This window comes from Scyliorhinus torazame, chromosome 1, assembly GCF_047496885.1.
Source record: "Scyliorhinus torazame isolate Kashiwa2021f chromosome 1, sScyTor2.1, whole genome shotgun sequence".
Classification (NCBI taxonomy): domain Eukaryota; kingdom Metazoa; phylum Chordata; class Chondrichthyes; order Carcharhiniformes; family Scyliorhinidae; genus Scyliorhinus; species Scyliorhinus torazame.
In genome coordinates this window covers 38,082,954-38,110,394 of record NC_092707.1, presented here as the reverse complement: position 1 = coordinate 38,110,394, position 27,441 = coordinate 38,082,954, and the positions used below count along the sequence as shown (strand labels likewise).

Sequence of the window (27,441 nt, the reverse complement as noted above, 5' to 3'; positions counted from 1 at the left end):
GGAATCGAATGGAGTGATCAGGGATCACCCAATTAGTAAGGCCCAAATCGAAGGACTGCCCAAAAGAGCGCGAAAACCCCGAATATAAGAAGAGTTTGCCATATCTTTGCTCTCTCTTGGCCCTGGTACCCCGGTCACAGCCATCGCCAAGTGCAGCAACACCAGAAGCGAGTCCAAGTTCAACGCCCGCTACCAGACGGATGAGCCCAGCTGAGCAGCAGTTACTCCTTTGAACCCGAGAGATCCAGAATTGAACAGCGGCCTCTGTTTTCTGACCTAAGCCGGGTGCCCGAAGTTAAGTACAGGTTGTCTTAGTCGATAGGTGTAGTTAACTAGTAGTGATTATGTTGCATGACTAATTGTGTGTAAATAAAGTACCCTTGACCTTGAACTAACTAACTGGTGTTTGGCTCTTTGATCAATAGCCGGTTGAAACTTGTGGTGGTATCATTTGATACCTGGCGACTCTAAGCATTCGGACATAGATAACATAGAAAGAAGGAAAATTCACTGATTGCCATAATTGGAACAGAGCCACAGAAAAGACAAAGTAGAAAAGAAACTAGCAAAACCTGCTGGCTCCTTTTCCAATCAACTCTGGCCAGCTCCTCCCTCATGTCTTTGTCGTCACCCTTATTTAATTGTAATACCATTACATCTGATTTCAGCTTCTCCCTCTCAAATTGCAGCGTAAATTCATATTGTGGTCACTGCTCCCTAAGGGTTCCTTCACCTTCAGATCCCTAATCAGGTCTGCCTTATTATACATCACCAAATCCAGAATTGCCTGTTCCCCAGTGGGCTCTACCACAAGCTGCTCCAAAAAACATCTCTTAAACATTCCACAAATTCCTTTTCTTGGGATCCACTACCAACCTGATTTTCCCAGTCCACCTGCATATTAAAGTCGCCCAAGATTATTGTGATATTGCCTTTTTTACATGCTTTCGCTATCTCCTGATTTTGTTTCTGCCCCACATCCTGACTACTGCTAGGGGGTCTGTACATAACTCCCACCAGGGTCTTTTTACCTTTGCGATTCCTCAAGTCTACCCACAGAGATTCTATGACTTCTGATCCTAAATCGCTCCTTGCTTTAGATTTAACTTCATTTCTTACTAACACAACACCTCCCCCTTTGCACATCTGCCTGTCCTTTCAATAGGACACATATCCTTGTATATTTAGATCCTAGCCCTGATCCCCTTGCAGCCACATTGTACCGGCCAATTTCAATGTGCGCAACAAGCTCATTTACATTGTTCCGTATACTGCGCACATTTAGGTACAATACCCTGTCTTGCATTGACCACCTCCCTTCTCACACATGTCACCTTTTGCTCTGCCTGAGGGTGATGTTGTTTTTTTATTTTTGTTCTCTGTTTCCCCTTCAGTTACACTTTCTAAGCCAACGCTCTGGTTCCCACCGCTCTGCCATTCTAGTTTAAATCCTCTGGAGTGACACTAGCAAACCTCCCAGCCAGGATATTGGTGCCCCTCAAGTTTAGATGCAACCCATCCTTCTTGTACAAGTCCCACCTGTCCCGGCAGAGATCCCAATGGTCCAGAAATCTGAAACCCTCCCTCCTACACCATTGGTTTTGCCACATGTTTAGCTGCACTATCCTTGTTTGTTTTCCTTGGTGCAGAGGAGACTGGGAGTGTGTGTGTGTGTGTGTGTGTGTGTGTTTGGGGGGGGGGGACACCATGATTGAGATGTATAAAATTATGAGGGGCTATTTAGCATAGCCAATTCACCTACTTTGGGGTGTGGGGGTGAGACCCATGCAGACATGGGGAGAATGTGCAAACTCCACACGGACAGTGACCCAGGGCCGGAGTTCCCCTTGTTGGAGGGGTAAGGGGTAAATAAAGAAGGGGCAGAGATTCAAGTAAGGGGCAGGAGGTTTAGAGGAGATGTGAGGAAAAACTATTTTACCAGAGGGTGTTGGGAGTTTGGAATTCACTACCTGATAGAGTGGTGAAGGCAGAGACCCTCATAACATTTAAGTATTTAAATGTGCACTTGCGATCCCAGGGCATGCTTGGTTAAGTGCTGGAAAATGGGATTACAATGGTTCGGTGGTTGTTTTTGACCAGCACAAATGCGATGGCACGAAGGGCATTTTCTGTGCTGCATGATTCTATGATCTTCAAAAGGTGGAGACAGGACGGGGGACTCTGACAGTTCAGGACATGTACACAGACGACAGAGAGCGAACTGGGGGAACTCACGGAGAGGTTCCAGTTACCAAAAGGAATCGACCTAAGGTAGATTTAGGTAAAACGTTGCTCCACAAGGAAACAATATACCCCGAGGGAGCGAGTTAGTCGAAGAACTGCTGGACGCAGGTGACTGAGGAAACTGAAACCGTGAGACATGTACAGGTGACTGTTGAAGGAAGTACACTCCACCCCCCCCACCCCACCCACTCCACCCCCCCCACCCCACCCACCCCACCCCCCCCCACCCCCCCCACCCCCCCCACCCCACCCACCCCACCTAGGAACTAGGTGTAGAGATAGGGGAAGGACTCGAAGCACTGCACAGGGCGAACTTCAACTCCACGTGTGCAGGACTGAGCCTAACGCAGCTAACAGAGGTGCAGAGCGCACCTAACCAGAACTCATAGAATTTTTGTAGAATTTACAGTGCAGGAGGCCATTCGGCCCATCGAGTCTGCACAGGCTCTTGGAAAGAGCACCCTACCCAAGGTCACCACCTCCACTTATCCCCATAACCCAGTAACCCCACCCAACATTAAGGGCAATTTTGGACACTAACGGCAATTTATCATGGCCAATCCACCTAACCTGCACATCTTTGGACTGTGGGAGGAAACCGGAGCACCCGGAGGAAACCCACGCACACACGGGGAGGATGTGCAGACTCCGCACAGACAGTGACCCAAGCCGGAATCGAACCTGGGACCCTGGAGCTGTGAAGCAATTGTGCTATCCACAATGCTACCGTGCTGCCCTTAATGATTGGGTTCTTTCGGAGGTGGAGGACAAATGCAAACGTTGCCAGGGAGGCCTGGCCAACCACACCCACATGTCCTAGGTTATGGCCCAGACTTGTCGGGTACTAGACAACCTTCTTTGAGGCCATATCTAGGGTTGTAGGAGTGAAGTTGGAGCCATGCCCAAAAGCGGCAGTCTTTGGGGTATCAGAGCTACCACAGCTTTTCATGGGGATGGAGCAGGTGCCCTAGCCTTGGTCTCCCTGATCGCCTGCTGGAGAATCCTGCTCGACTGGCGATCAGTAGCACCACTCTAGGCTGTCCAACTTGCAGAATTTCTCAGGCTGGAGAAAATAATATATGCCATTCGTGGGTCAGAAGAAGGCTTCCACCAGACGCGAAAGATGTTCACAACTTGTTTCAAGACCTGTTCATAGCCAGCAACCAATAGAATGGGAGGGGGGGTGACACGGAAGAGCAGCCAGACAGAGAGGAAAAGGAAAGGGAGGAGGGAAGGGGCTGGAGGGAGGAAGTGGGATGGGGAAACGAAGGCACGCAAAAAGAACGTGAGGGACAAGGGACAAAGCCACAGGGCAATGGTCCGAGGGCAAGCTAAGGCCCAAACCAAACTGTGCATAGACTTGTAAATACATGCTTTGGCCACATTGGGGATTGCAAAATATTTTTGCTGACTTATTGAATTTTTTGGGAAGCATGGTGGCGCAGTGGTTAGCTGCCTCACGGTGCCAAGACCCGGGTTCAATCCCGGCCCTGGGTCACTGTCTGTGGGGAGTTTGCACATTCTTCCCATGTCTGCATGGGTCTCACCCCCACAACCCAAAGTAGGTGAATTGGCCACGCTAAATTGCCCCTTAATTGGGAAAAAAGAATTGGGTACTCTAAATTTTTTATAAAAGAATTCTTGCGATCTTATTGAAACTTACAGGTAATTGAGAGGCCTAGAATGAGTGGAAATGGAGAGGATGTTTCCACGAGTAGGAAAAACTAGAACCCAAGGCCACTGCTTCAGGCTGAAGGGCCGATCCTTTAAAACTGAGATGAGGAGTTTCTTCAGCCAGAGGGTGGTGAATCTGTGGAACTCTTTGCCGCAGAAGGGTGTGGTGGCCAAATCACGGAGTGTCTTTAAGACAGAGATAGATAGGTTCTTCATTAATATGGGGACCAATCGTTATGGGGAGAATATATCAGCCAAGATTGGCAGAGCAGACTCGATGGGCCGAATACCCAAATCTGCTCCTTTGTCTTGGTCTTATGGACTAAAAGGGGGGGGGGGGGGGGGTTCACGGCCACAGTTGCAGTGAAGATACATGATTGTAAATATATGTGTTGGGTTCTTTTTGGCGTGGTTTTGTAAATTATAATTAATGAATTGTTGGAGATAAAATATGAAAATTTAAAAAAACATTTTCAATAAAAAGGAGGGCAATTTAGCAGATGGATAGGCGGTCGGGGGGAGGTGTTGGCATTGGCGAATTTGATGTACTGCTGCTGGGCGGCAAATATTGATACGGTTCGGAAAAAGGTCGTGGAGGGAAGGATCGGTGTGGGGACGGATAGAGGCAGCTTCTTCTACAGGGTAAGATTTGCGCCCCTCTTCTGTTCTTACTGGCCGGTATTCTCCGGCCCAGTGGTGTTAGCCTCGTTAAGAGTCCGGAACCAGTTCAGGCAGCATTTTAAGCTAGAAGCGATATTATTGTGGGCGCCGATATATGGGAACCACTGATTTGTCCTGGTAGGGTGTGAATCGATGTCTCGGGTCTGGGAGCGGGAAGGCGTAGAGAGGTTTCGGGATTTGTTTGTGACGGGCAGATTTGCGGGGTTGGAGGAACTGATGGAAAGGTTTCAGCTCCCAGGGGAAATGGGTTCAGGTATCTGCAGGTCAGGAACTTTGTGCAGGAGCTGGCGTCCACTGATAAGAATTAATTAGCTGCAATGTTTTAATGCAAGCCCCAACAACCCTATCCTTGTCTCATAGGTTAACCTCCAGAAGCATGTCTTTTTGAACCTACTTAAAATTTGGGCTCCGATGGCCTTCATTTTTTATTTATTATCTTCCTAGGACGTCGTTTTGATGTTAATGTTTTTATATGCCAGCCTTCCTTAACAGGCGGAAACTCTGTGCAGTTAAGTAAACAAATGGGTACATACATTTAACATCCGTAACAATCATAGATTCCATTCCAAGTCCACACTCTGCAACCGTGCTGTCATCCTCCAGTTGTATGTGGCCATGCAATAGCGTTAACTGAGCGGGATCCAAATTCATCTGTTCATAAGATGTCCTGTTAAACTCTTCGATTAGGTTTATCTTCACATCCTCTATCGTGTCGGACAGTCTCACGTCGATAATCACCTGACTTCCATCCACCATCACAACAGTTAATTCAAAGGTGTCAGAGTCATCGGCGTCGTCAAACATCGTGATTTAAAGTAATGAGGGGTGTTTCTTTTTTCTGAAATATAATACTTGAAAATCGGCTGATGTTTTACTTATCGGGTACCACGAAAGGATTTTCCGCCCCCCGCCCCGCCTTTCCTAAACCAGCCCGTTGTGTTCGCGGGAGCCGCCCTCGAGCTGAAGCGGTGTCGTCCAGGTCTTGACAGCGAGGCGCCCCGCCAGCCGCACGGAGCATGCGCCCCGGCACGCGGCACCAACCGTCAAAGCGTGGCGCGCGCTGAGTCTGTTATTTAAATGAAGGGGAAGGGGGGGGTGGGGGGGTAGGCGTTCAGGTCCGGCCGAATGCCACCTTGCAAAAGGGGAAGCGAGGGGAGTGCATTACAGTTCAAATATTTTGTACAGAAGAAATATACAGTAATAAAAGTCACATCAATGTTTTACCTCACTTCCTCTTCCAAAAATGTCGAGTATCCCAGACCAGTTGACTGGAAAGCTTTTTTTTGCGCTGGGGGGTTAAGACTTTGGACTATCCTCTATCCTCAGAGGCTATTTCGCTCCTAACCTCCTAGATAGGTCCAAATCCTTGTAAAATCCATAAATTGTAAGGTTTGTGATGTAAAGGCGAAACTGCAGCAGAGAAATGACACAACGTCGATAATGTTTGAGGAACTGACCCTGCGAAAAATCCATCTAATCTAATCTCTTATAATGCATAAAGCCGCAATTCCTGCCAGCAATAGGTCAAGTACACGGTGATCAGAACAAGACGCAATATCACAAATTAGATACCGCAAATAGTTATCGGAGTGACCGGACTCCTACAAGAGGGAATGAAAAGGCTGCATAAACAGAAGGGAAATGCTGAACATCAATTTCTTAGATGTTGAAGAACTATTCTGCCAAATTACAGAATGCAGACAAGCTATTCTCTGAACTATCAGAGAATTGGTTATGAAATACCGAGACAAAGGTCATGTCCCAAAGGCAGTTTTACAGAATTGTTTATTTACCTCAGTTTAATGACCTCCGGTCAACAAAGGGAAATCAAATGAAGGAACAGGCTATCTAACGGAATCACAAATGCACATTCCATGGAGCAATATTGCTGGGGTTTCACCCACTACCAGATCACTTGCCAGTCAATTGTTTCAGATCCTATAAGGCCAGCTAACAGATTGAAGTCTCGTCCTCGGGCCTAGCTCCCATTCCAACGATTAGAGTTTAAGGTTGAGCAATAGTAAGGGAAATGATTTGCATAAATAAACTGCTTAATTTTACATTGGTTCTGCAACTACAAACTGAATTAAAAGACTAATAAAAGCAAACAACATCATGGCCCAGAAGATGCCGTAGATATAATGGCCAGCCCACAGCCATTATTAGTCTAAAACTCCCAACAATTTGTGACAAGGAAGAGTTATGTCACGAAAGCTGTACACTCCTGTCCAATTCCGCCCCTGTCCAATTTAGAATGGATGATTTAAGATATGAAAGGTTAAGATATCAAAGTGTGCTTATGACATGTGTCAAGTAGAAAATACAATTGAAAACCAAAAGGAACACAGGGACGCTGGAGGGGAGGGTAGTGGCACTGGTAAGTGTATACGATCCCAATTGGGACGATGTGGGATTTGCAAAGAAGGTGTTTGGGGCCATCCCCGACTTGGACACACACAAACTGATAGTGGGGGGGGGGAACTGGAACTTGGTGCAGGAGCCAAGGTTGGACAGGTCACGGCCGCGCTCGCTGGTCCCATCAGCTGGGGGGGGGGGGGGGGGGGGCAAAGGCGTTGGCTGGGCTAATGGTGGAAATGGGAGGGGTGGACCCTTGGAGGTTTCTGACCCGAGGGAATGGGAGTACTCGTTTTTCTCGGCAGTCCATAAGGTATACCAGGGGATCGACATTTTCGTGGTGGGGAAGGCTTTGCTGGCTGGGATTAAGGGGTTGGAATACTCAGCAATTGCAGTATCAGATCATGCACCACATTGGGTGGATATGGTACTGGACAAGGGGGTAGCACAGAGGCCGGGTGGAAATTACATGTGGGACCTTTGGGGGACCAAGGGTTCTGTGACAATATTGAAAAGGTAATTGAGGAATATGTCGGTTTCAAGTGTACGGGTGAGGTGTCGAAGGCTGTTGTCTGGGAGGCTCTAAAGGTGGTGGTGAGGGGTGAGGTGATCTCGTTTAAGGCCAGGCTGGACAAAGAGGAGAAGGTGAGTGGCAGAGGGTAATAGACGAGATGTTGGAGATAGATAGGAGTTATGCAGAAGATGGGGATACAGCGAAGTTGGAAAAGAGGAAGGAACTACAGGCGAGCTTTGACTGACTATCTACCAGGAAGGCGGTGCGTTAACTGAGGCGAGCAAGGGGTGCAGTTTACGAGCATGGAGATAAGGCGGGAATATTATAAGAAATTCAAGGATAAGCTGGCACCCCTGATGGTGGGGATGTTTGAAGAGGCGATAGGGAAGGGGGTGTTGCCACAAACTTTGGGGCAGGCATCGATTTCCCTGTTGCTAAAAAAAGATAAGTACCCGACGGAGTGTGGGTCATATAGGCCCATATCACTTTTAAACGTGGACGCAAAAGTATTGGCGAAGGTACAGGTGGGTATGCTGGAGGAGTACCTCCCGAAGGTGATAGGTGAAGATCAGATGGGGTTCGTGAGAGGGAGGCAGCTCTTTTCAAATGTTGGAAGGGTATTGAACGTGGTTGTGGCACCGGTGGATGGGAAGGAAACAGAGGTAGTTGTGACATTGGACGCTGAGAAGGCGTTTGACGGGGTAGAATGGGGATACTTGATGGCAGTTCTGGAGCGGTTTGGGAGTGGACCAAGATTTGTGAACTGGGTAAAGCTACTTTATAAGGAGCCGAGAGCGAGTGTCCGCACAAACAACATCAGCTCGAGATACCTTTCTCTCCACCATGGGACTAGGCAGGGATGTACTATTCGCACTCGCGATTGATCCGTTGCCCATCGCATTAAGAAGTTCGGGGGTATGGAAAGGAATAGTGTGGGGAGGGGGGGAACAGAGCATAGGGTGTCCTTATATGCCGATGACTTGCTGTTATACATGTCGGAACCGAGTGTGTCGATAGGGGAATATTGGAGCTGCTTCGGGTATTTGGGTCTTTCTCGGGGTACAAACTAAATCTAGGCAAGAGTGAGTATTTTGTGGTGCCTCGGCCGGGGGTGGGGGCAGGGGTGGGGGAGCTGCTATTCCACAGGGCAGGGACTCATTTTAGGTACCTGGGGGTGCAGGCTGCCCAGGAGGGGGGGGGGGGGGGGGGAGGGGGGCGATCCGCAGGTACAACATTTCTAGTTTGGTGGGGAGAGTGAAACTGATCTGGCAAGGTGGGATGGTCTCCCTCTGTCACTGGCGGATAGGGTACAGGTGGTTAAAATGAACGTGTTGCCGCAATTTCTGTTTATTTTCCAATGACTGCTGATTTTCCTGCCAAAGGCATTTTTCAGAGATTGAAGGAATGATTAGTTCGTTCATATGAGGAGGGAAGGTGGCCAGAGTTAGAAAGGTGCTGTTACAGAGGGGAAGGCAGGCAGGGGGTTTGGGTCTTCCGAACCTGATGTATTAATACTGGGCGGCAAATGTGGAGAAGGTGCGGAGCTGGGTCAGAGGGGTTCAACCAAGGAAGTGGGATGGAAATTTTTGGAAATGGGAGGAGAAGGGGATTAGGACACTAAAAGATTTGTTTCTTCGGGGTCGGTTTGCAGGATTAAAGGAGCTGGAAATGAAGTATGTGCTGGAGCAGGGTGAAATGTTTAGATACGTGCAGGTTCGAGATTTTGCCATAAAGGAGATACAGAGCTTCCCGGTGGAGGTGGCCTCCACATTGCTGGAGGAGGTGCTGACGACTGGGGGACTGGAGAAGGGGGTAGTGACGGCGGTTTAGGAAGCTATTTTGGAAAAGCAGAAGGCACCACTGGAAGGGATCAAAGCAAAGTGGGAGGAAGTGTTGGGAGAGAATATGGAGGAGGGGTTCTGGTGTAAGGTGCTCCGGAGAGTGAACGCCTCCACCTTGTGCGCGAGGTTGGGGCTGAGACAGCTGAAGGTGGAACACAGAGCACACCTCACAAGGGCAAGGATGAGCCAATTCTTTGAAGGAGTAGAAGATGTATGTGAACGTTGCAGGGGGGAGGTGCAAATCACCTTCATATGTTATAGAACATACAGTGCAGAAGGAGGCCTTTCGGCCCATCGAGTCTGCACCGACCCACTTAAGCCCTCACTTCCACCCTAACCCCGTAACCCCTCCTAATTTAGCATGGCCAATCCACCTAACCTGCACATCTTTAGACTGTGGGAGGAAACCGGAGACCCGGAGGAAACCCACGCAGACACAGGGAGAATGTGCAGATACCGCACAGACAGTGACCCAGCGGGGAATCGAACCTGGGACCCTGGCGCTGTGATGCCACAGTGTTAACCACCTGTGCTACCGTCCAATCCAAAGCTGGAGAATTACTGGAAGGAGGTTTTTAGGGTAATCTCTAAAATGGTGCACGTGAAACTGGACCCGGGCCCCCGCGAAGCCATATTCGGGGTGTCGGACCAGCCGGGGTTGGAAATGGGTGCGGAGGCAGATGTTGTAGCCTTTGCCTCGTTGATCGCCCGAAGGCGGATCCTGATGGGTTGGAGAGCAACCTCGCCACCCTGTGCCCTGGCATGGGGGGAGGGCGTGGCATTGGAATTCTTGACTGTTGAGAAGGTTACGTTTGAACTGAGGGGAAGGATGGAGGGGTTCTACAATTCATGGGCATTATTCATTGTGCACTTTCAAGAATTGGATAACATCGAACATTATTTGAGGGGGTGGGTGGTAGGGTTGGGGGGATGGGGACTGTGTGTGTTAATGGTGACTATGGGTGATTCCTGATTCTTTTTTGTCATTTGTTTATGTGAACATGTGGGCTAATGTTTGGGGTTTGGTGGGAGGATGGGATCGTTGTTATTGATATGGGGATTGACATATTTGTTTCTGATTATTGTTTATTGTTAGTGGGTGTAAATTTGGGAGAAAATGTGAAAATGGAGAATAAAAATATTTTTAAAAATAGAAAATCAAAAGGAATACAGAAGGTTCAGAGGGGAGGTGAAAAACCATATTAGTGAAGCAAAGAAGGAATATAAGAAAAGACTAGCAGCCAACATAAAAGGGGAATACCAAAGTCTTTTATAGGCATATAAACAGTGAAAATATTTTATTTATTTTAAAAGGTGGAAAAAGGAGCATGGCCGATTAGGGCCCAAAAAGCTAATGTGCTTTGCAGGGAAGGCGGTGGCACAGTGGTATTGTCACTGGGCTAGTAATCCAAAGACCCAGAATAATGATCTGGGGACTAAGGTTCAAAAACCACCATGGCAAGTGTAAAACTTCAAAAGGACATAGACAAGTTGGAGTGGGCAGATGACGTTCTATGAAGGTGGAAGAGAAGTGTGAGGTGATGCATTTTGGTAGGAAGAACATGGACAGTGTTCGGAAATCTATAGTAGTTTTAAGGGATTTGTATTGGTAAACATTGGATATATAGTTTTAACGAGGTTACATTTAATGTTCCTGTGCCTGGACTTCAGAGGTAAATCAAAGGGTTGTTGCCATCTTAATAGAGTCTGGGAATCGATAGTTCAAACAATTGTGAACAGTCTGTACAACAGCCAAGACAAAGAATTCCAGAAGGGGAAGTGGTGAAATCTGGGTGTCATGTTCTTTGGTGAAAGTGGAGTGGAAGCCTTGTTTAAAGAGTCATCTGAAAACTCAACTGAATTTCAGAATGCAAACCACTGATGGAAAGCAGTGCTGTGTGAAAGAAGATTTTAAAACATGTTTTCTGGCAGTGGAATTTGGAAACTCATATGTAATAATCATCTGAGAGATTCTCATGAGAAATCCACAGACACTAACTTGGATTCAGACCAGGGGCTGGTTTAGCAAGGGGCTGATTTAGCACAGTGGGTTAAACAGCTGGTTTGTAATGCAAAGCAAGGCCACCAGCACAAGTTCAATTCCCATACTGGTCTACCCAAACAGGCACTGGAATGTGGTGTCTATGGACTTTTTGCAGTAACTTCATTGAAGCTGACTTGTGACAATAAGTGATTATTATTATTAAGTTATCACAGCCAGTCTGTGTTTGCAAAGAGACTTTGTGTTGCTGAGACCAGTGCAACGTAAAATATGCTTTGTAATCCATGTTAACTTTAAAATCTGTGTACATTTGTGAAGCTAAGGTGAAGGAGTATTGGATCATAATCCAATTTTTCATGTTTAATAAACATTTTCTTGTTAAAACTAATTGGTGGTCCTGTGACTCTGCTCCTCCATGTTTTCAAAATAAATAAATAAAAGTTACGGGTCTTTTGAGCCAGGGTTCCGTTCAGGGATCTTCTAATCCAGCTATAACATCAACTGGGATCGTAACAACAGATAATGTAAAATAAGGGGTACATTATAAGGGGGTGCAGTGACCTGGGTGTATAAGTGCATAGATCATTGAAGGTGGCAGGACAGATGGAGAGAGCAGTTAATAAAGCATATAGTAGTCTGGGATTCATTAATAGGCATAATGTGGAGATGCTGCCGTTGCATTGGGGTGAGTACAGTAAGAAGTCTTACAACACCAGGTTAAAGTCCAACAGGTTTATTTCAAATCACTAGCTTTCGGAGCACTGCTCCTTCCTCAGGTGAATGGAGAGGTAGGTTCCAGAATCATTTATAGAGACAAAGTCAAAGATGCAATCCGATACTTTGAATGCGAGCATTTGCAGGTAATTAAGTCTTTACAGAACCAGAGAGATGGGTAACCCCAGGTTGAAGAGGTGTGAATTGTCTCAAGCCAGGACAGTTGGTAGGATTTCACAAGCCCAGGACAGATGGTGGGGGGTGAACGTAATGCAACATGAATCCAAGGTCCCACATTGGCGGTGGCGCAGTGGGTTAGCCCTGCTGCCTCACGGCGCCGAAATCCCAGGTTCAATCACAGCTCTGGGACACTGTCTGTGTGGAGTTTGCACATTCTCCCTGTGTCTGCGTGGGTTTTGCCCCCACAACCCAAAGATGTGCAGAGTAGGTGGATTGGCCAAGCTAAATTGCCCCTTAATTGCAAAATATTAATTTGGTACTCTAAATTTTTATTTATTTTTTGAATCCATTTTTGAGGTCGTAATGATGTGTGCGGAACTTAGCAATAAGTTTCTGCTCTGCGATTCTGCGTTGTCGCACGTCCTGAAGGCCGCCTTGGAGAATGCATGCCCGAAGATCAGAGGCTGAATGCCCTCGACTGCCAAAGTGTTCCCCGACTGGAAGGGAACATTCCTGCCAGGCGATTGTAGCGCGATGTCCGTTCATCCATTGTCGCAGCGACTGCATGGTCTCGCCAATGTACCAAGCTTCGGGACATCCTTTCCTGCAGCATATGAGGTAGACAACGTTGGCCGAGTCGCACAAGTATGTGCCGCGTACTTGGTGAGTGGTGTTCTCCCGTGTAATGGTGGTACCCATGTCGATGATCTGGCATGTCTTGCAGAGATTGCCATGACAGAGTTGTGTGGTTTCGTGGTCACTGTTTGTTGTTCTGAAGGCTGGGTAGTTTGCTGCAAACAATGGTTTGTTTGAAGTTGTGCAGTTGTTTGAAGGCAAGTAGTTGGGGTGTGGGGATGACCTTGGCAAGATGTTCGTCTTCATCGATGACGTGTTGAAGCAGCGAAGAAGATGTCGTAGTTTCTCCGCTCCGGGGAAGTACTGGACGACGAAGGGTACTCTGTCGGTTGTGTCCTGTGATGGTCTTCTGAGGAGGTCGGTGCGGTTTTTTGCTGTGGCGCGTTGGAAATGTCGATCGATGAGTCGAGCGCCATATCCTGTTCGTACGAGGGCATCTTTCAGTGTCTGTAGCTGTCTGTTATGGTCCTCCTCATCTGAGAAGATCCTGTGTATACGGAGGGCTTGTCCATAGGCGATGGCATCTTTAATGTGTTTAGGGTGGAAGCTGGAGAAGTGGAGCATCGTGAGGTTATCCGTGGGCTTGCGGTAAAGTGAAGTGTTGAGGAGACCGTCCTTGATGGAGATGAGTGTGTCTAAGAATGCAACCAATTTTGGAGAGTAGTCCATGGTGAGTCTGACCACGACACCACACAAACCTGACATGGCAATCTCTGCAAGACGGATGAACAGACATCGCACTACAATCGCCAGACAGGAATGTTCCCTTCCAGTCGGGGAACACTTCAGCAGTCGAGGGAATTCAGCCTCTGATCTTCGAGTAAGCGTTCTCCAAGGCTGCCTTCAGGACGCGCGACAACGCAGAATCGCAGAGCAGAAACTTATAGCCACGTTCCGCACACATGAGTACGGCTTCAACTGGGACCTTGGATTCATGTTGCATTACATTTTTTTTTTGCACTGAGTGCTGAATTTGGTGCACTTGAGTGCTATAGTGAGAGTTTGGTGACTGAGGGAGTGCTGAATTTGGTGCATTTGAGTGCTATAGTGAGAGTTTGGTGACTGAGGGAGTGCTGAATTTGGTGCATTTGAGTGCAACAGTGAGAGTTTGGTGACTGAGGGAGTTAGGTGAGGAGGGAGTAAGGTGCTCCTTTCGTTTCGCTTCCTACATTCCGCAAAGAGTCAGAAGAGAGCCAGGAGTTTACAGAGAGCGCAGCTGACTGGGGGCAGAGTCGGAGGTCGGAGGTCCAGTTGGTCCACAGGGCAGTTATATTCTGTAAGGTATGAGGGGATGGAGGCTAGGCCAGTTGCATGCTCCTCCTGTAGGATGTGGGTGGTGAGGGATACCACCGGTGTCCCCGCTGACTATACCTGCGGGAAGTGCACCCTACTCCAGCTCCTCAGAGACCGTGTTAGGGAACTGGAGCTGGAGCTGGATGAACTTCGGATCATCCGGGAGGCAGAAGGGGTGATAGAGAGGAGTTACAGGGAGGTAACCACACCCAAGGTACAAGACAAGAGTAGCTGGGTTACAGTCAGGGGAAAGAAAACAAACAGGCAGACAGTGCAGGGATCCCTCGTGGCCGTTCCCCTTCAAAACAAGTATACCGTTTTGGATGCTGTTGGGGGGGATGACCTACCGGGGGAAGGCCCTAGCGGCCAGGTCTCTGGCACTGAGTCTGGCTCTGGGGCTCAGAAGGGAAGGGGGGAGAATAGAAAAGCAATAGTAGTCGGAGATTCAATGGTTAGGGGAATAGATAGGAGATTCTGTGGTTGCGAGCGAGACTCCCGGAAGTTATGTTGCCTCCCGGGTGCCAGGGATGTCTCGGATCGTGTTTTCAGGATCCTTAAGGGGGAGGGGGAGCAGCCAGAAGTCTATTGATACCAACGACATAGGTAGGAAAAGGGGTTTGGAGGTAATAAACAAGTTTAGGGACTTAGGCTGGAAGTTAAAAGCTAGGACAGACAGAGTTGTCATCTCTGGTTTGTTGCCGGTGCCACGTGATAGCGAGGCTAGGAATAGGGAGAGAGTGCAGTGGAACACGTGGCTGCAGGAATGGTGTAGGAGGGGGGGCTTCAGGTATTTGGATAATTGGAGCGCTTTCTGGGGAAGGTGGGACCTGTACAAGCAGGATGGGTTGCATCTGAACCAGAGGGGCACCAATATCCTGGGAGGGAGGTTTTCTAGTACTCTTTGGGAGGGTTTAAACTAATTTGGCAGGGGAATGGGAACCGGATTTGCAGTCCAGCAACTAAGGTAGCCGATATTCAGGGCGCCAAAGCGTGTAGTGAGGCCGTGGGGAAGGGAACACTGACAAAGGAGAGTACTTGCAGGCATGGAGATGGGTTGAAGTGTGTATACTTCAACGCAAGAAGCATCAAGAATAAGGTGGGTGAACGTAAGGCACGGATCGGTACTTGGGACTACGATGTGGTGGCCATCATGGAAACTTGGATGGAAGAGGGGCAGAAATGGTTGTTGGAGGTCCCTGGTTATAGATGTTTCAATAAGATTAGGGAGGGTGGTAAAAGAGGTGGGGGGGGGTGGCATTGTTAATTAGAGATAGTATAATAGCTGCAGAAAGGCAGTTCGAGGAGTATCTGCCCACTGAGGTAATATAGGTTGAAGTCAGAAATAGGAAAGGAGCAGTCACCTTTTTAGGAGTTTTCTATAGGCCCCCCAATAGTAGCAGAGATGTGGAGGAACAGATTGGGAAACAGATTTTGGAAAGGTGCAGAAGTCACAGGGTAGTAGTCATGGGTGACTTCAACTTCCCAAACATTGAGTGGAAACTCTTTAGATCAAATAGTTTGGATGGGGTGGTGTTTGTGCAGTGTGTCCAGGAAGCTTTTCTAACACAGTATGTAGATTGTCCGACCAGAGGGGAGGCCATATTGGATTTGGTATTTGGTAATGAACCAGGGCAAGTGATAGATTTGTTAGTGGGGGAGCATTTTGGAGATAGTGACCACAATTCTGTGGCTTTCACTTTAGCAATGGAGAAGGATAGGTGCGTGCAACAGGGCAAGGTTTACAATTGGGGGAAGGGTAAATACGATGTTGTCAGACAAGAATTGAAGTGCATAAGTTGGGAACATAGGCTGTCAGGGAAGGACACAAGTGAAATGTGGAACTTGTTCAAGGAACAGGTACTATGTGTCCTTGATATGTATGTCCCTGTCAGGCAGGGAAGAGATGGTCGAGTGAGGGAACCATGGTTGACAAGAGAGGTTGAATGTCTTGTTAAGAGGAAGAAGGAGACTTATATAAGACTGAGGAAATAAGGTTCAGACAGGGCGCTGGAGGGATACAGGATAGCCAGGAGGGAACTGAAGAAAGGGATCAGGAGAACTAAGAGAGGTAGCTCTTAGATGAACAATCTTTGGCAGGTAGGATCAAGGAAAACCCCAAGGCCTTTTACACATGTGTGAGAAATATGAGAATGACTAGAGCGAGGGTAGGTCCGATCAAGGACAGTAGCGGGAGATTGTGTATTGAGTCTGAAGCGATAGTGTAGCCACGTAAAATGGCTGCGACCCGATTAATCTGGCCAAAACCCAGTTTGAAATGGCTAACCCGAAAGGCTGCTGGGAAAAGCAGCTAACAAGACACAAGCAGGCAGCTGCAGACAGTATTGCATATTCGGCTCTGGGGAAGTTGGCCCAGATCGATACTCAGGGCTATCAACAGCCCATCAACCCAGATATTTGCAGTTCCATTCAGGGCTGTTAGCAGCCCATCTATCCAGACAGCTGCAGTTAAATCGGCTATCCCCGGGAATAATTGCAACGTATTAGCAATTGAATACCGGGCCAGACCTGTCGGCGCCTACAGTGGCCGAAACAAAGACAGGTGAACGACCACCCCCCGATCGAGGAATCGCCTCACCATTGGACACATTGACCCCAGGGATTGGGGACAAATCCAATCACTTGGGACTCAGGGTCAAGGGCCGCCCCGGGAGGCGGGAAGCCCCTGGGCCCTATAAAAGTGAGGGGCCAAGTTCCGATCTCTCTCTCTCTCCTCTTCGCCTGCTCGAGACCTTCGCAAGACCAGCAACCGGCAACTGTAAGTTTGAATCCAGCGATCGCTATCCGGTAGAGACACCTAGCCACCGACCTGTAGCAGCCTTTTGAATCCCGCGAGCCAGATCTGATTGGACAAGCCATTCGTTTCCCTGACCTGGTGGGCTCTTCCTAAGTTAAGTATTGGCCAGAAGAGATAGGTTTATTATATAGATAGTAGTATTAGTATTGCTTGTTGTATATAATAAATTACCGTTGTTTTAATCCTTACTAAGCGACGTGCTGTATTATTAATCATAACCTGAACTTGAACCACGTGGCGGTATCATAAAGATACCTGGCGACTCGTGAGCAAAGGTGACATAATAAGAGCAAATAGACTAAGGCTAAAAAGAGCAACAATAGGAGAGGTCTTGAACGAGTACTTTTCTTCTGTATTTACAAATGAGAGGGGCCATATTGTTGGAGAGGACAGTGTGAAACAGATTGGTAAGCTCGAGGAAATACTTGTTAGGAAGGAGGATGTGTTGGGCATTTTGAAAAACTTGAGGATAGACAAGTCCCCCGGGCCTGACGGGATATATCCAAGGATTCTATGGGAAGCAAGAGATGAAATTGCAGAGCCGTTGGCAATGGTCTTTTGGTCCTCACTGTCAACAGGGGTGGTACCAGGGGATTGGAGAGTGGCGAATGTCGTGCCCCTGTTCAAAAAAGGGACTAGGGATAACCCTGGAAATTACAGGCCAGTTAGTCTTACTTCAGTGGTAGGCAATGTAATGGAAAGGGTACTGAAGGATAGGATTTCTGAGCATCTGGAAAGACACTGCTTGAATAGGGACAGTCAGCACGGATTTGTGAGGGGTAGGTCTTGCCTTACAAGTCTTATTGAATTCTTTGAGGAGGTGCCCAAGCATGTGGATGAAGGTAAAGCAGTGGATGTAGTGTACATGGATTTTAGTAAGGCATTTGATAAGATTCCCCATGGTAGGCTTATGCAGAAAGTAAGGAGGCATGGGATAGTGGGAAATTTGGCCAGTTGGATAACAAACTGGCTAACCGATAGAAGTCAGAGAGTGGTGGTGGATGGCAAATATTCAGCCTGGAGCCCAGTTACCAGTGGCATACCGCAGGGATCAGTTCTGGGTCCTCTGCTGTTTGTGATTTTCATTAATGACTTGGATGAGGGAGTTGAAGGGTGGGTCAGTAAATTTGCAGACGATACGAAGATTGGTGGAGTTGTGGATAGTGAGGAGGGCTGTTGTCAACTGCAAAGAGACATAGATAGGATGCAGAGCTGGGCTGAGAAGTGGCAGATGGAGTTTAACCCTGAAAAGTGTGAGGTTGTCCATTTTGGAAGGACAAATATGAATGCGGAATACAGGGTTGACGGTAGAGTTCTTGGCAATGTGGAGGAGCAGAGAGGTCTTGGGGTCTATATTCATACATCTTTGAAAGTTGCCACTCAAGTGGATAGAGCTGTGAAGAAGGCCTATGGTGTGCTAGCGTTCATTAACAGAGGGATTGAATTTAAGAGCCGTGAGGTGATGATGCAGCTGTACAAAACTTTGGTAAGGCCACATTTGGAGTTCTGTGTACAGTTCTGGTCGCCTCATTTTAGGAAGGATGTGGAAGCTTTGGAAAAGGTGCAAAGGAGATTTACCAGGATGTTGCCTGGAATGGAGAGTAGGTCTTACAAGGAAAGATTGAGGGTGCTAGGCCTTTTCTCATTAGAACGGAGAAGGATGAGGGGCGACTTGATAGAGGTTTATAAGATGATCAGGGGAATAGACAGTCAGAGACTTTTTCCCCAGGTGGAACAAACCATTACAAGGGGACATAAATTTAAGATGAATGGTGGAAGATATAGGGGGGATGTCAGAGGTAGGTTCTTTACCCAGAGAGCAGTGGGGGCATGGAATGCACTGCCTGTGGAAGTAGTTGAGTCGGAAACATTAGGGTCCTTCAAGCAGCTATTGGATAGGTACATGGATTATGGTAGAATGATATAGTGTAGATTAATTTGTTCTAAAGGGCAGCACGGTAGCATTGTGGATAGCACAATTGCTTCACAGCTCCAGGGTCCCAGGTTCGATTCCGGCTTGGGTCACTGTCTGTGCGGAGTCTGCACGTCCTCCCCGTGTGTGCGTGGGTTTCCTCCGGGTGCTCTGGTTTCCTCCCACAGTCCAAAGATGTGTAGGTTAGGTGGATTGGCCGTGATACCTGTATCAGCCTCCCTGAACAGGTGCCGGAACGTGGCGACTAGGGGCTTTTCACAGTAACTTCATTTGAAGCCTACTTGTGACAATAAGCGATTTTCATTTTTCATTTCATTTTCATAAATTGCCCTTAAGTGTCCAAAATTGCCCTTAGTGTTGGATGGGGTTGCTGGGTTGTGGGGATAGGGTGGAGGTGTTGACCTTGGGTAGGGTGCTCTTTCCAGGAGCAGGTGCAGACTCGATGGGCCAGGTGGCCTCCTTCTGCACTGTAAATTCTATGATAATCTATGATTAATCTAGGTCAAAGGTTCGGCACAACATCGTGGGCCAAAGGGCCTGTTCTGTGCTGTATTTTTCTATGTTTTTCTATGTTCACCATCTGGCCTGGGCTTGCAAAATCCTACCAACTGTCCTGGCTTGAGACAATTCACACCTCTTTAACCTGGGTTTACCCCTCTCTCTGGCTCTGTAAAGACTTAATTACCTGCAAATGCTCGCATTCAAAGTATCGGCTTGCATCTTTGACTTTGTCTCTATAAATGTTTCTGGAACCTACCTCTCCATTCACCTGAGGAAGGAGCAGTGCTCCGAAAGCTAGTGATTTGAAACAAACCTGTTAGACCTTAACCTGGTGTTGTAAGACTTCTTACTGTGCTCATTAATAGGACAGTACGAAGTCTTACAACACCAGGTTAAAGTCCAACAGGTTTGTTTCGATGTCACTAGCTTTCGGAGCGCTGCTCCTTCCTCAGGTGAATGAAGAGGTCTGTTCCAGAAACACATATATAGATAAATTCAAAGATGCCAAACAATGCTAGGAATGCGAGCATTAGCAGGTGATTAAATCTTTACAGATCCAGAGATGGGGTAACCCCAGGTTAAAGAGGTGTGAATTGTCTCAAGCCAGGACAGTTGGTAGGATTTCGCAGGCCAGATGGTGGGGGATGAATGTAATGTGACATGAATCCCAGGTCCCGGTTGAGGCCGCACTGGTAATCTCTGCAAGACGTGCCAGATCATCGACATGGATACCACTATTACACGTGAGAACACCACCCACCAGGTACGCGGTACATACTCGTGCGACTCGGCCAACGTTGTCTACCTCATACGCTGCAGGAAAGGATGTCCCGAAGCGTGGTACATTGGCGAGACCATGCAGACGCTGCGACAACAAATGAACGGACATCGCGCAACATTCACCAGGCAGGAATGTTCCCTTCCAGTCGGGCGACACTTCAGCAGTCAAGGGCATTCAGCCTCTGATCTCCGGGTAAGCGTTCTCCAAGGCGGCCTTCAGGACCCGCGACAACGCAGAATCGCCGAGCAGAAACTTATAGCCAAGTTCCGCACACATGAGTGCGGCCTCAACCGGGACCTGGGATTCATGTCACATTACATTCATCCCCCACCATCTGGCCTGCGAAATCCTACCAACTGTCCTGGCTTGAGACAATTCACACCTCTTTAACCTGGGGTTACCCCATCTCTGGATCTGTAAAGATTTAATCACCTGCTAATGCTTGCATTCCGAGCATTGTTTGGCATCTTTGAATTTGTCTATATATGTGTTTCTGGAACAGACCTCTTCATTCACCTGAGGAAGGAGCAGCGCTCCGAAAGCTAGTGACATCGAAACAAACCTGTTGGACTTTAACCTGGTGTTGTAAGACTTCGTACTGTGCTCACCCCAGTCCAACGCCGGCATCTCCACCTCATTAATAGGGGCATAGAGTACAAGAGCAAAGAGATTATTCTTAATTTATACAAGACTTAGTTAGACCTCAGCTGGAATGTTGTGTGCAGTTCTGGGCACCATACATAGGGAAGATGTGAACTCATTGGAGAGAATGTAGAAGAGGTTTACCAGAATGGTTCCAGGGATTATAAATCAGTAATGAGGATAGATTGGAGAGGCTGGGACTGTTCTCCTTGGAGACAGATGAGATTTCTCCTTGAAGGCTGAGGCACGATTTGATAGAGGTGTTCGAAATCATGAGGGGGGTGGACAGAGTAGATAGGGAGAAATTGTTCCACCTCGTAAAAGGGTGAGGAACAAGAGGGCAAAGAGAAGGTGATTTTCAAAAGGAAGCAAATGTGATGTGAGGAAAAAACATTTTCACACAACAAGTGCTTCAGGTCTGGAATGCACTGCCTTTAAGTGTGATGGAGGAAGGTTCAAATGAGGCATTCAAGAGGGCATTAGCTGATGATTAATTAAACAGCAACAATGTGCAAAGGTACGGGGAAATGGCAGTAAGGCATAACGCACATTTGGAGAGCAAGAATAGACACAATGGACCAAATGGCCTCCTTCTGCACCACAACAATTCTGTGATTTGAATAGAAATAATGGGCTGGATTCTCCGATTCTGCGGCTATGTCCACAGGATCCGTCTGGTCTTACGACCAAAAAGTCGGCGGAGCCCCGCATCGATGGTCCGCCCGGTGGGGACGAGCAGCCACGCCACGTAAAGACCCTTTACCTGCCGATACGGACGCAGAATGGCCGGGTCCATGGCTGTACACTGTGGCGGCCTGCGGCAGCCACGCCATGCAACATGGCACCGGCTGCGCGCAGACCCGGCCTGCCAAAAACTGCCCCCCTGTAACCCCCTTCACCATCCCCGGACCACCCCCCAATCAGGCCCCAGCCCCTGCAGAAGACCCCCTGCCAGCAGAACAGCTTCCCCCTGACCGCGGCAGCACTGGATGTAGTCCGCAGGCACCATGCGAGGTCCCCGAAAGTTGAGAGGACATGCGTCCCATGTCGTCGGGGACTCCCATCTGGGGCGGAGCATTGAGGGAGAGCCTCAGGTGATGTATTGAGGCCATCCCGATGGTGTGCAGCATACTACTCGAGTATGCGTTTCTGAGGGGGCGAGGCATCGGAAAAACAGCGCTGCCTCGGATTCCGGGTAAAAAGAGATTCTCCGGCCGATCACCGAACGTGATTTCAGCGTCGGCGATCGGAGAATCCCACCCAATGTGTAAGAGTATGGGGAAAAAGGCAGGAGAATGACCGTACATCATAGAACATAGAACATAGAACGATACAGCGCAGTGCAGGCCCTTCGGCCCACGATGTTGCACCGAAACAAAAGCCATCTAACCTACACTATGCCATTATCATCCATATGCTTATCCAATAAACTTTTAAATGCCCTCAATGTTGGCGAGTTCACTACTGTTGCAGGTAGGGCATTCCACGGCCTCACCACTCTTTGCGTAAAGAACCTACCTCTGACCTCTGTCCTATATCTATTACCCCTCAGTTTAAAGCTATGTCCAGCCATTTTCATCCGCGGGAGAAGGCTCTCACTGTCCACCCTATCTAACCCCCTGATCATTTTGTATGCCTCTATTAAGTCTCCTCTTAACCTTCTTCTCTCCAACGAAAACAACCTCAAGTCCATCAGCCTTTCCTCATAAGATTTTCCCTCCATACCAGGCAACATCCTGGTAAATCTCCTCTGCACCCGCTCCAAAGCCTCCACGTCCTTCCTATAATGCGGTGACCAGAACTGTACGCAATACTCCAAATGCGGCCGTACCAGAGTTTTGTACAGCTGCAACATGACCTCCTGACTCTGGAACTCAATCCCTCTACCAATAAAGGCCAACACTCCATAGGCCTTCTTCACAACCCTATCAACCTGGGTGGCAACTTTCAGGGATCTATGTACATGGACACCTAGATCCCTCTGCTCATCCACCCTTCCAAAGAACTTTACCATTAGCCAAATATTCCACATTCCTGTTATTCCTTCCAAAGTGAATCACCTCACACTTCTCTACATTAAACTCCATTTGCCACCTCTCAGCCCAGCTCTGCAGTTTATCTATGTCCCTCTGTAACCTGCTACATCCTTCCACACTGTCGACAGCACCACCGACTTTAGTGTTGTCTGCAAATTTACTCACCCACCCTTCTGCGCCTTCCTCTAGGTCATTGATAAAAATGACAAACAGCAACGGCCCCAGAACAGATCCTTGTGGTACGCCACTTGTAACTGAACTCCATTCTGAACATTTCCCATCAACCACCACCCTCTGTCTTCTTTCAGCTAGCCAATTTCTGATCCACATCTCTAAATCACCCTCAATCCCCAGCCTCCGTATTTTCTGCAATAGCCTACCATGGGGAACCTTATCAAACGCTTTACTGAAATCCATATACACCACATCAACTGCTCTACCCTCGTCTACCTGTTCAGTCACCTTCTCAAAGAACTCAATAAGGTTTGTGAGGCATGACCTACCCTTTACAAAGCCATGCTGACTATCCCTAATCATATTATTCCTATCTAGATGATTATAAATCTTGTCTCTTCTAATCCCCTCCAAGACTTTACCCACTACAGACGTGAGGCTCACCGGTCTATATTTGCCGGGGTTGTCTCTGCTCCCCTTTTTGAACAGAGGGACCACATTTGCTATCCTCCAGTCCTCTGGCACTATTCCTGTAGCCAATGATGACATAAAAATCAAAGCCAAAGGTCCAGCAATCTCTTCCCTGGCCTCCCAGAGAATCTTGGGATAAATCCCATCAGGCCCCGGGGACTTATCTATTTTCAGCCTATCCAGAATTGCCAACACCTCTTCCCTACGTACCTCAATGCCATCTATTCTAATAGCCTGGGTCTCAGCATTCTCCTCCCCAACATTATCTTTTTCCTGAGTGAATACTGACGAAAAATATTCATTTAGTATCTCGCCTATCTCTTCAGACTCTACACACAACTTCCCATCCCTGTCCTTGACTGGCCCTACTCTTACCCTAGTCATTCGCTTATTCCTGACATACCTATAGAAAGCTTTTGGGTTTTCCTTGATCCTACCTGCCAAATACTTCTCATGTCTCCTCCTTGCTCATCTTAGCTCTCTCTTGAGATCCTTCCTCGCTACCTTATAACTATCCATCGCCCCAACTGAAACTTCACACCTCATCTTCACATAGGCCTCCTTCTTCCTCTTAACAAGAGATTCCACTTCTTTGGTAAACCACGGTTCCCTCGCTCTACGCCTTCCTCCCTGCCTGACCGGTACGTACTTATCAAGAACACGCAGTAGCTGATCCTTGAACAAGCTCCACTTATCCAGTGTGCCCAACACTTGCAGCCTACTTCTCCAACCTATTCCCCCCAAGTCAGGTCTAATGGCATCATAATTGCCCTTCCCCCAGTTATAACTCTTGCCCTGCGGTGTATACTTATCCCTTTCCATCACTAACGTAAACGTCACCGAATTGTGGTCACTGTCCCCAAAGTGCTCTCCTACCTCCAAATCCAACACCTGGCCAGGTTCATTACCCAAAACCAAATCCAACGTGGCCTCGCCTCTTGTTGACCTGTCAACATATTGTGTCAGGAAACCCTCCTGCACACACTGTACAAAAAACGACCCATCTAATGTGCTCGAACTATATCTTTTCCAGTCAATATTTGGAAAGTTAAAGTCTCCCATAATAACTACCCTGTTACTTTCGCTCTTATCCAGGATCATCCTCGCCATCCTTTCCTCTACATCCCTAGAACTATTTGGAGGCCTATAGAAAACTCCCAACAGGGTGACCTCTCCTTTCCTGTTTCTAACCTCAGCCCATACTACCTCGGACGATGAGTCCCCATCTAGCATCCTTTCCGCCACCGTAATACTGCTCTTGACTAGCAGCACTTCACCTCCCCCTCTTTTGCCTCCTTCTCTGAGCTTACTAAAACACCTAAACCCCGGAACCTGCAACATCCATTCCTGTCCCTGCTCTATCCATGCCTCCGAAATGGCCACAACATCGAAGTCCCAGGTACCAACCCATGCTGCCAGTTCCCCTACCTTATTTCGTATACTCCTGGCATTGAAGTAGACACAGTTCAAACCACCTACCTGAACACTGGCCCCCTCCTGCGACGTCAAATCTGTGCTCCTGACCTCTATACTCTCAGTCTCCCGTGCCCTAAAACTACAATCCAGGTTCCCATGCCCCTGCTGCATTCGTTTAAACCCCCCCAAAGAGCACTAACAAATCTCCCCCCCAGGATATTTGTGCCCCTCAGGTTCAGATGTAGACCATCCTGTCTGTAGAGGTCCCACCTTCCCCAGAAAGAACCCCAGTTATCCAGAAATCTGAATCCCTCCTGCCTGCACCATCCCTGTAGCCACGTGTTTAATTGCTCTCTCTCCCTATTCCTCATCTCATTATCACGTGGCACGGGCAACAACCCAGAGATAACAACTCTGTTTGTTCTAGTTCTGAGCTTCCATCCTAGCTCCCTGAAAGCCTGCCTGACATCCTTGTCCCCTTTCCTACCTATGTCGTTAGTGCCAATGTGGACCACAACTTGGGGCTGCTCCCCCTCCCCCTTAAGGACCCGGAAAACACGATCCGAGACATCACGTACCCTTGCACCTGGGAGTCAACATACCAAACGTGAGTCTCTCACGCTCCCACAAAATCTCCTATCTGTGCCCCTGACTATCGAGTCCCCAATTACTAATGCTCTGCTCCTCTCCCCGCTTCCCTTCTGAGCAACAGGGACAGACTCCGTGCCAGAGGCCCGTACCCCATGGCATACCCCTGGTAAGTCGTTCCCCCCCACAAGTATCCAAAGCGGTATACTTGTTTCTCAGGGGAACGACCGCATAATGCTCATTTGGAGAGCCGGTGCAGACTTGATCGGTCAGATTGCCTTGTTCTGCACCGTAACAATTCTGTGACAACCAAGAGTAACAGCAGCTGTGCCACCAGCTTACACAAAGGTTAGGACAGGTTGACTGTTCCATGCACTTGACTTTGGAATTCAACTTCCAAAAGCTCAAGAAAGGAACTCTTCACTTTCCCACTCTCAGGCTAGTTTAACCAGCATCACCTAAAATGTGAGTATTAGAAGGACATGTATTTCATATGTAATGCATGTAAGAGATTGTTTTATTATCTCATTAACCTGATTTAGTAAAGTATTAATCAGATGTTTATTACACTTTTTTCCTACTCTTTAAACTGTTATTAGAGGTAATGGAAAGGACCACAGTAAATATGGAGGATTATATTTTCGAATAAAATAACTTGACTTAAAAACAACAGAAATATGCTATAATATCCTAATATATTTTACTTTGCCTTGCTTATGGGCAGCATGGTAGCATTGTGGATAGCACAATTGCTTCACAGCTCCAGGGGCCGAGGTTCGATTCCGGCTTGGGTCAATGTCTGTGCGGAGTCTGCACATCCTCCCCGTGTGTGCGTGGGTTTCCTCCAGGTGCTCCGGTTTCCTCCCACAGTCCAAAGATGTGCGGGTTAGGTGGATTGGTCATGATAAATTGCCCTTTGTGTCCAAAATTGCCCTTAGTGTTGGGTGGGGTTACTGGGTTATGGGGATAGGGTGGAGGTGCTGAACTTGGGTAGGGTGCTCTTTCCAAGAGCCGGTGCAGACTCGATGGGCCGAATGGCCTCCTTCTGCACTGTAAATTCTATGATTGTAAATACCTAGGAGACATCACTGTGGGCAAGCGCAGAAGTTGAATAGGATTGAAGTCAGATTTGGATAAACCTGAAAATTAAACAGTTGATTATGTATCCAGATCCTGTATTCAATTCTGATTGACTTGATGTGAAATAGATTGCTCTCTCCAAATGTATTTTCAACATTCATATACAGAAACTCTGAATCCACCTCGACAGTTTTCAATTAATCTGCTGCTGAGAATCAGCATGAGAATAATGCAAGCGCAAAACATTTTGCCACATAAATTGTATTATTTTTTCCCCCACAGATGTGCCTAACCTGCTGAATTTTTCCAACATTTTCTGTTTACATTTCAGATTTCCAGCATCCACAATATTTTATTTGTATGTACTGTGGCTCCTTGTGTTATGCATGTGTCAATGGATCAAATTTGCAGCACAATAAAGAAATATTCAGTTTCCACCTTCCTCACAGTAAAAAGATCATAGGGATGGATTCTCAGATTTTGAGGCTAAGTGCCGATGCCGGTGTAGGAACTGTGGCATTTTATGACTCTAAAATCGTCACCGAACCCTCACGATCCTGCGACCTGAGAGGGGCTAGCAGCTGTGCCGGTAAAAGTCACGGCTCACATGCCAAAAACGGCAAGAGAACGGCTTGGGCCGTGGCCGTGCATGCGCACGGCGTTGACCTGCAACAAGTTGCATCAGACAACATGGCGCCGGCCTTGAGTGGACCCGACCTGTCAAATACTGCCCCTCTGGCCACCCTCCACCAGTCCCCCAGCCCTCAGGGAAGCCCCCCCCCCCCCTCTCCAGCCAGCAGCACAGCTCCCAGATGACTGTGGCGGCGCTGGACAGCCTTCGGCCACCACGCCGGGTTCCTGACCGCTGAG

At 48.0% G+C, this 27,441-nt stretch overlaps 1 protein-coding gene across 1 annotated transcript in view; it reads right to left on the bottom strand.

The window, feature by feature from the left end:
• The window catches only part of LOC140413537 (uncharacterized), a 146,941-nt gene extending 141,443 nt beyond the window's left edge, over window positions 1-5,498 (bottom strand). The window contains exon 1 of the mRNA XM_072500914.1: window positions 5,133-5,498. Coding sequence (XP_072357015.1) covers window positions 5,133-5,403 — 271 coding nt within the window. The 5' untranslated portion in view covers window positions 5,404-5,498. The remainder of the gene's footprint in view (window positions 1-5,132) is intronic.
• Window positions 5,499-27,441: the final 21,943 nt, after the last annotated feature.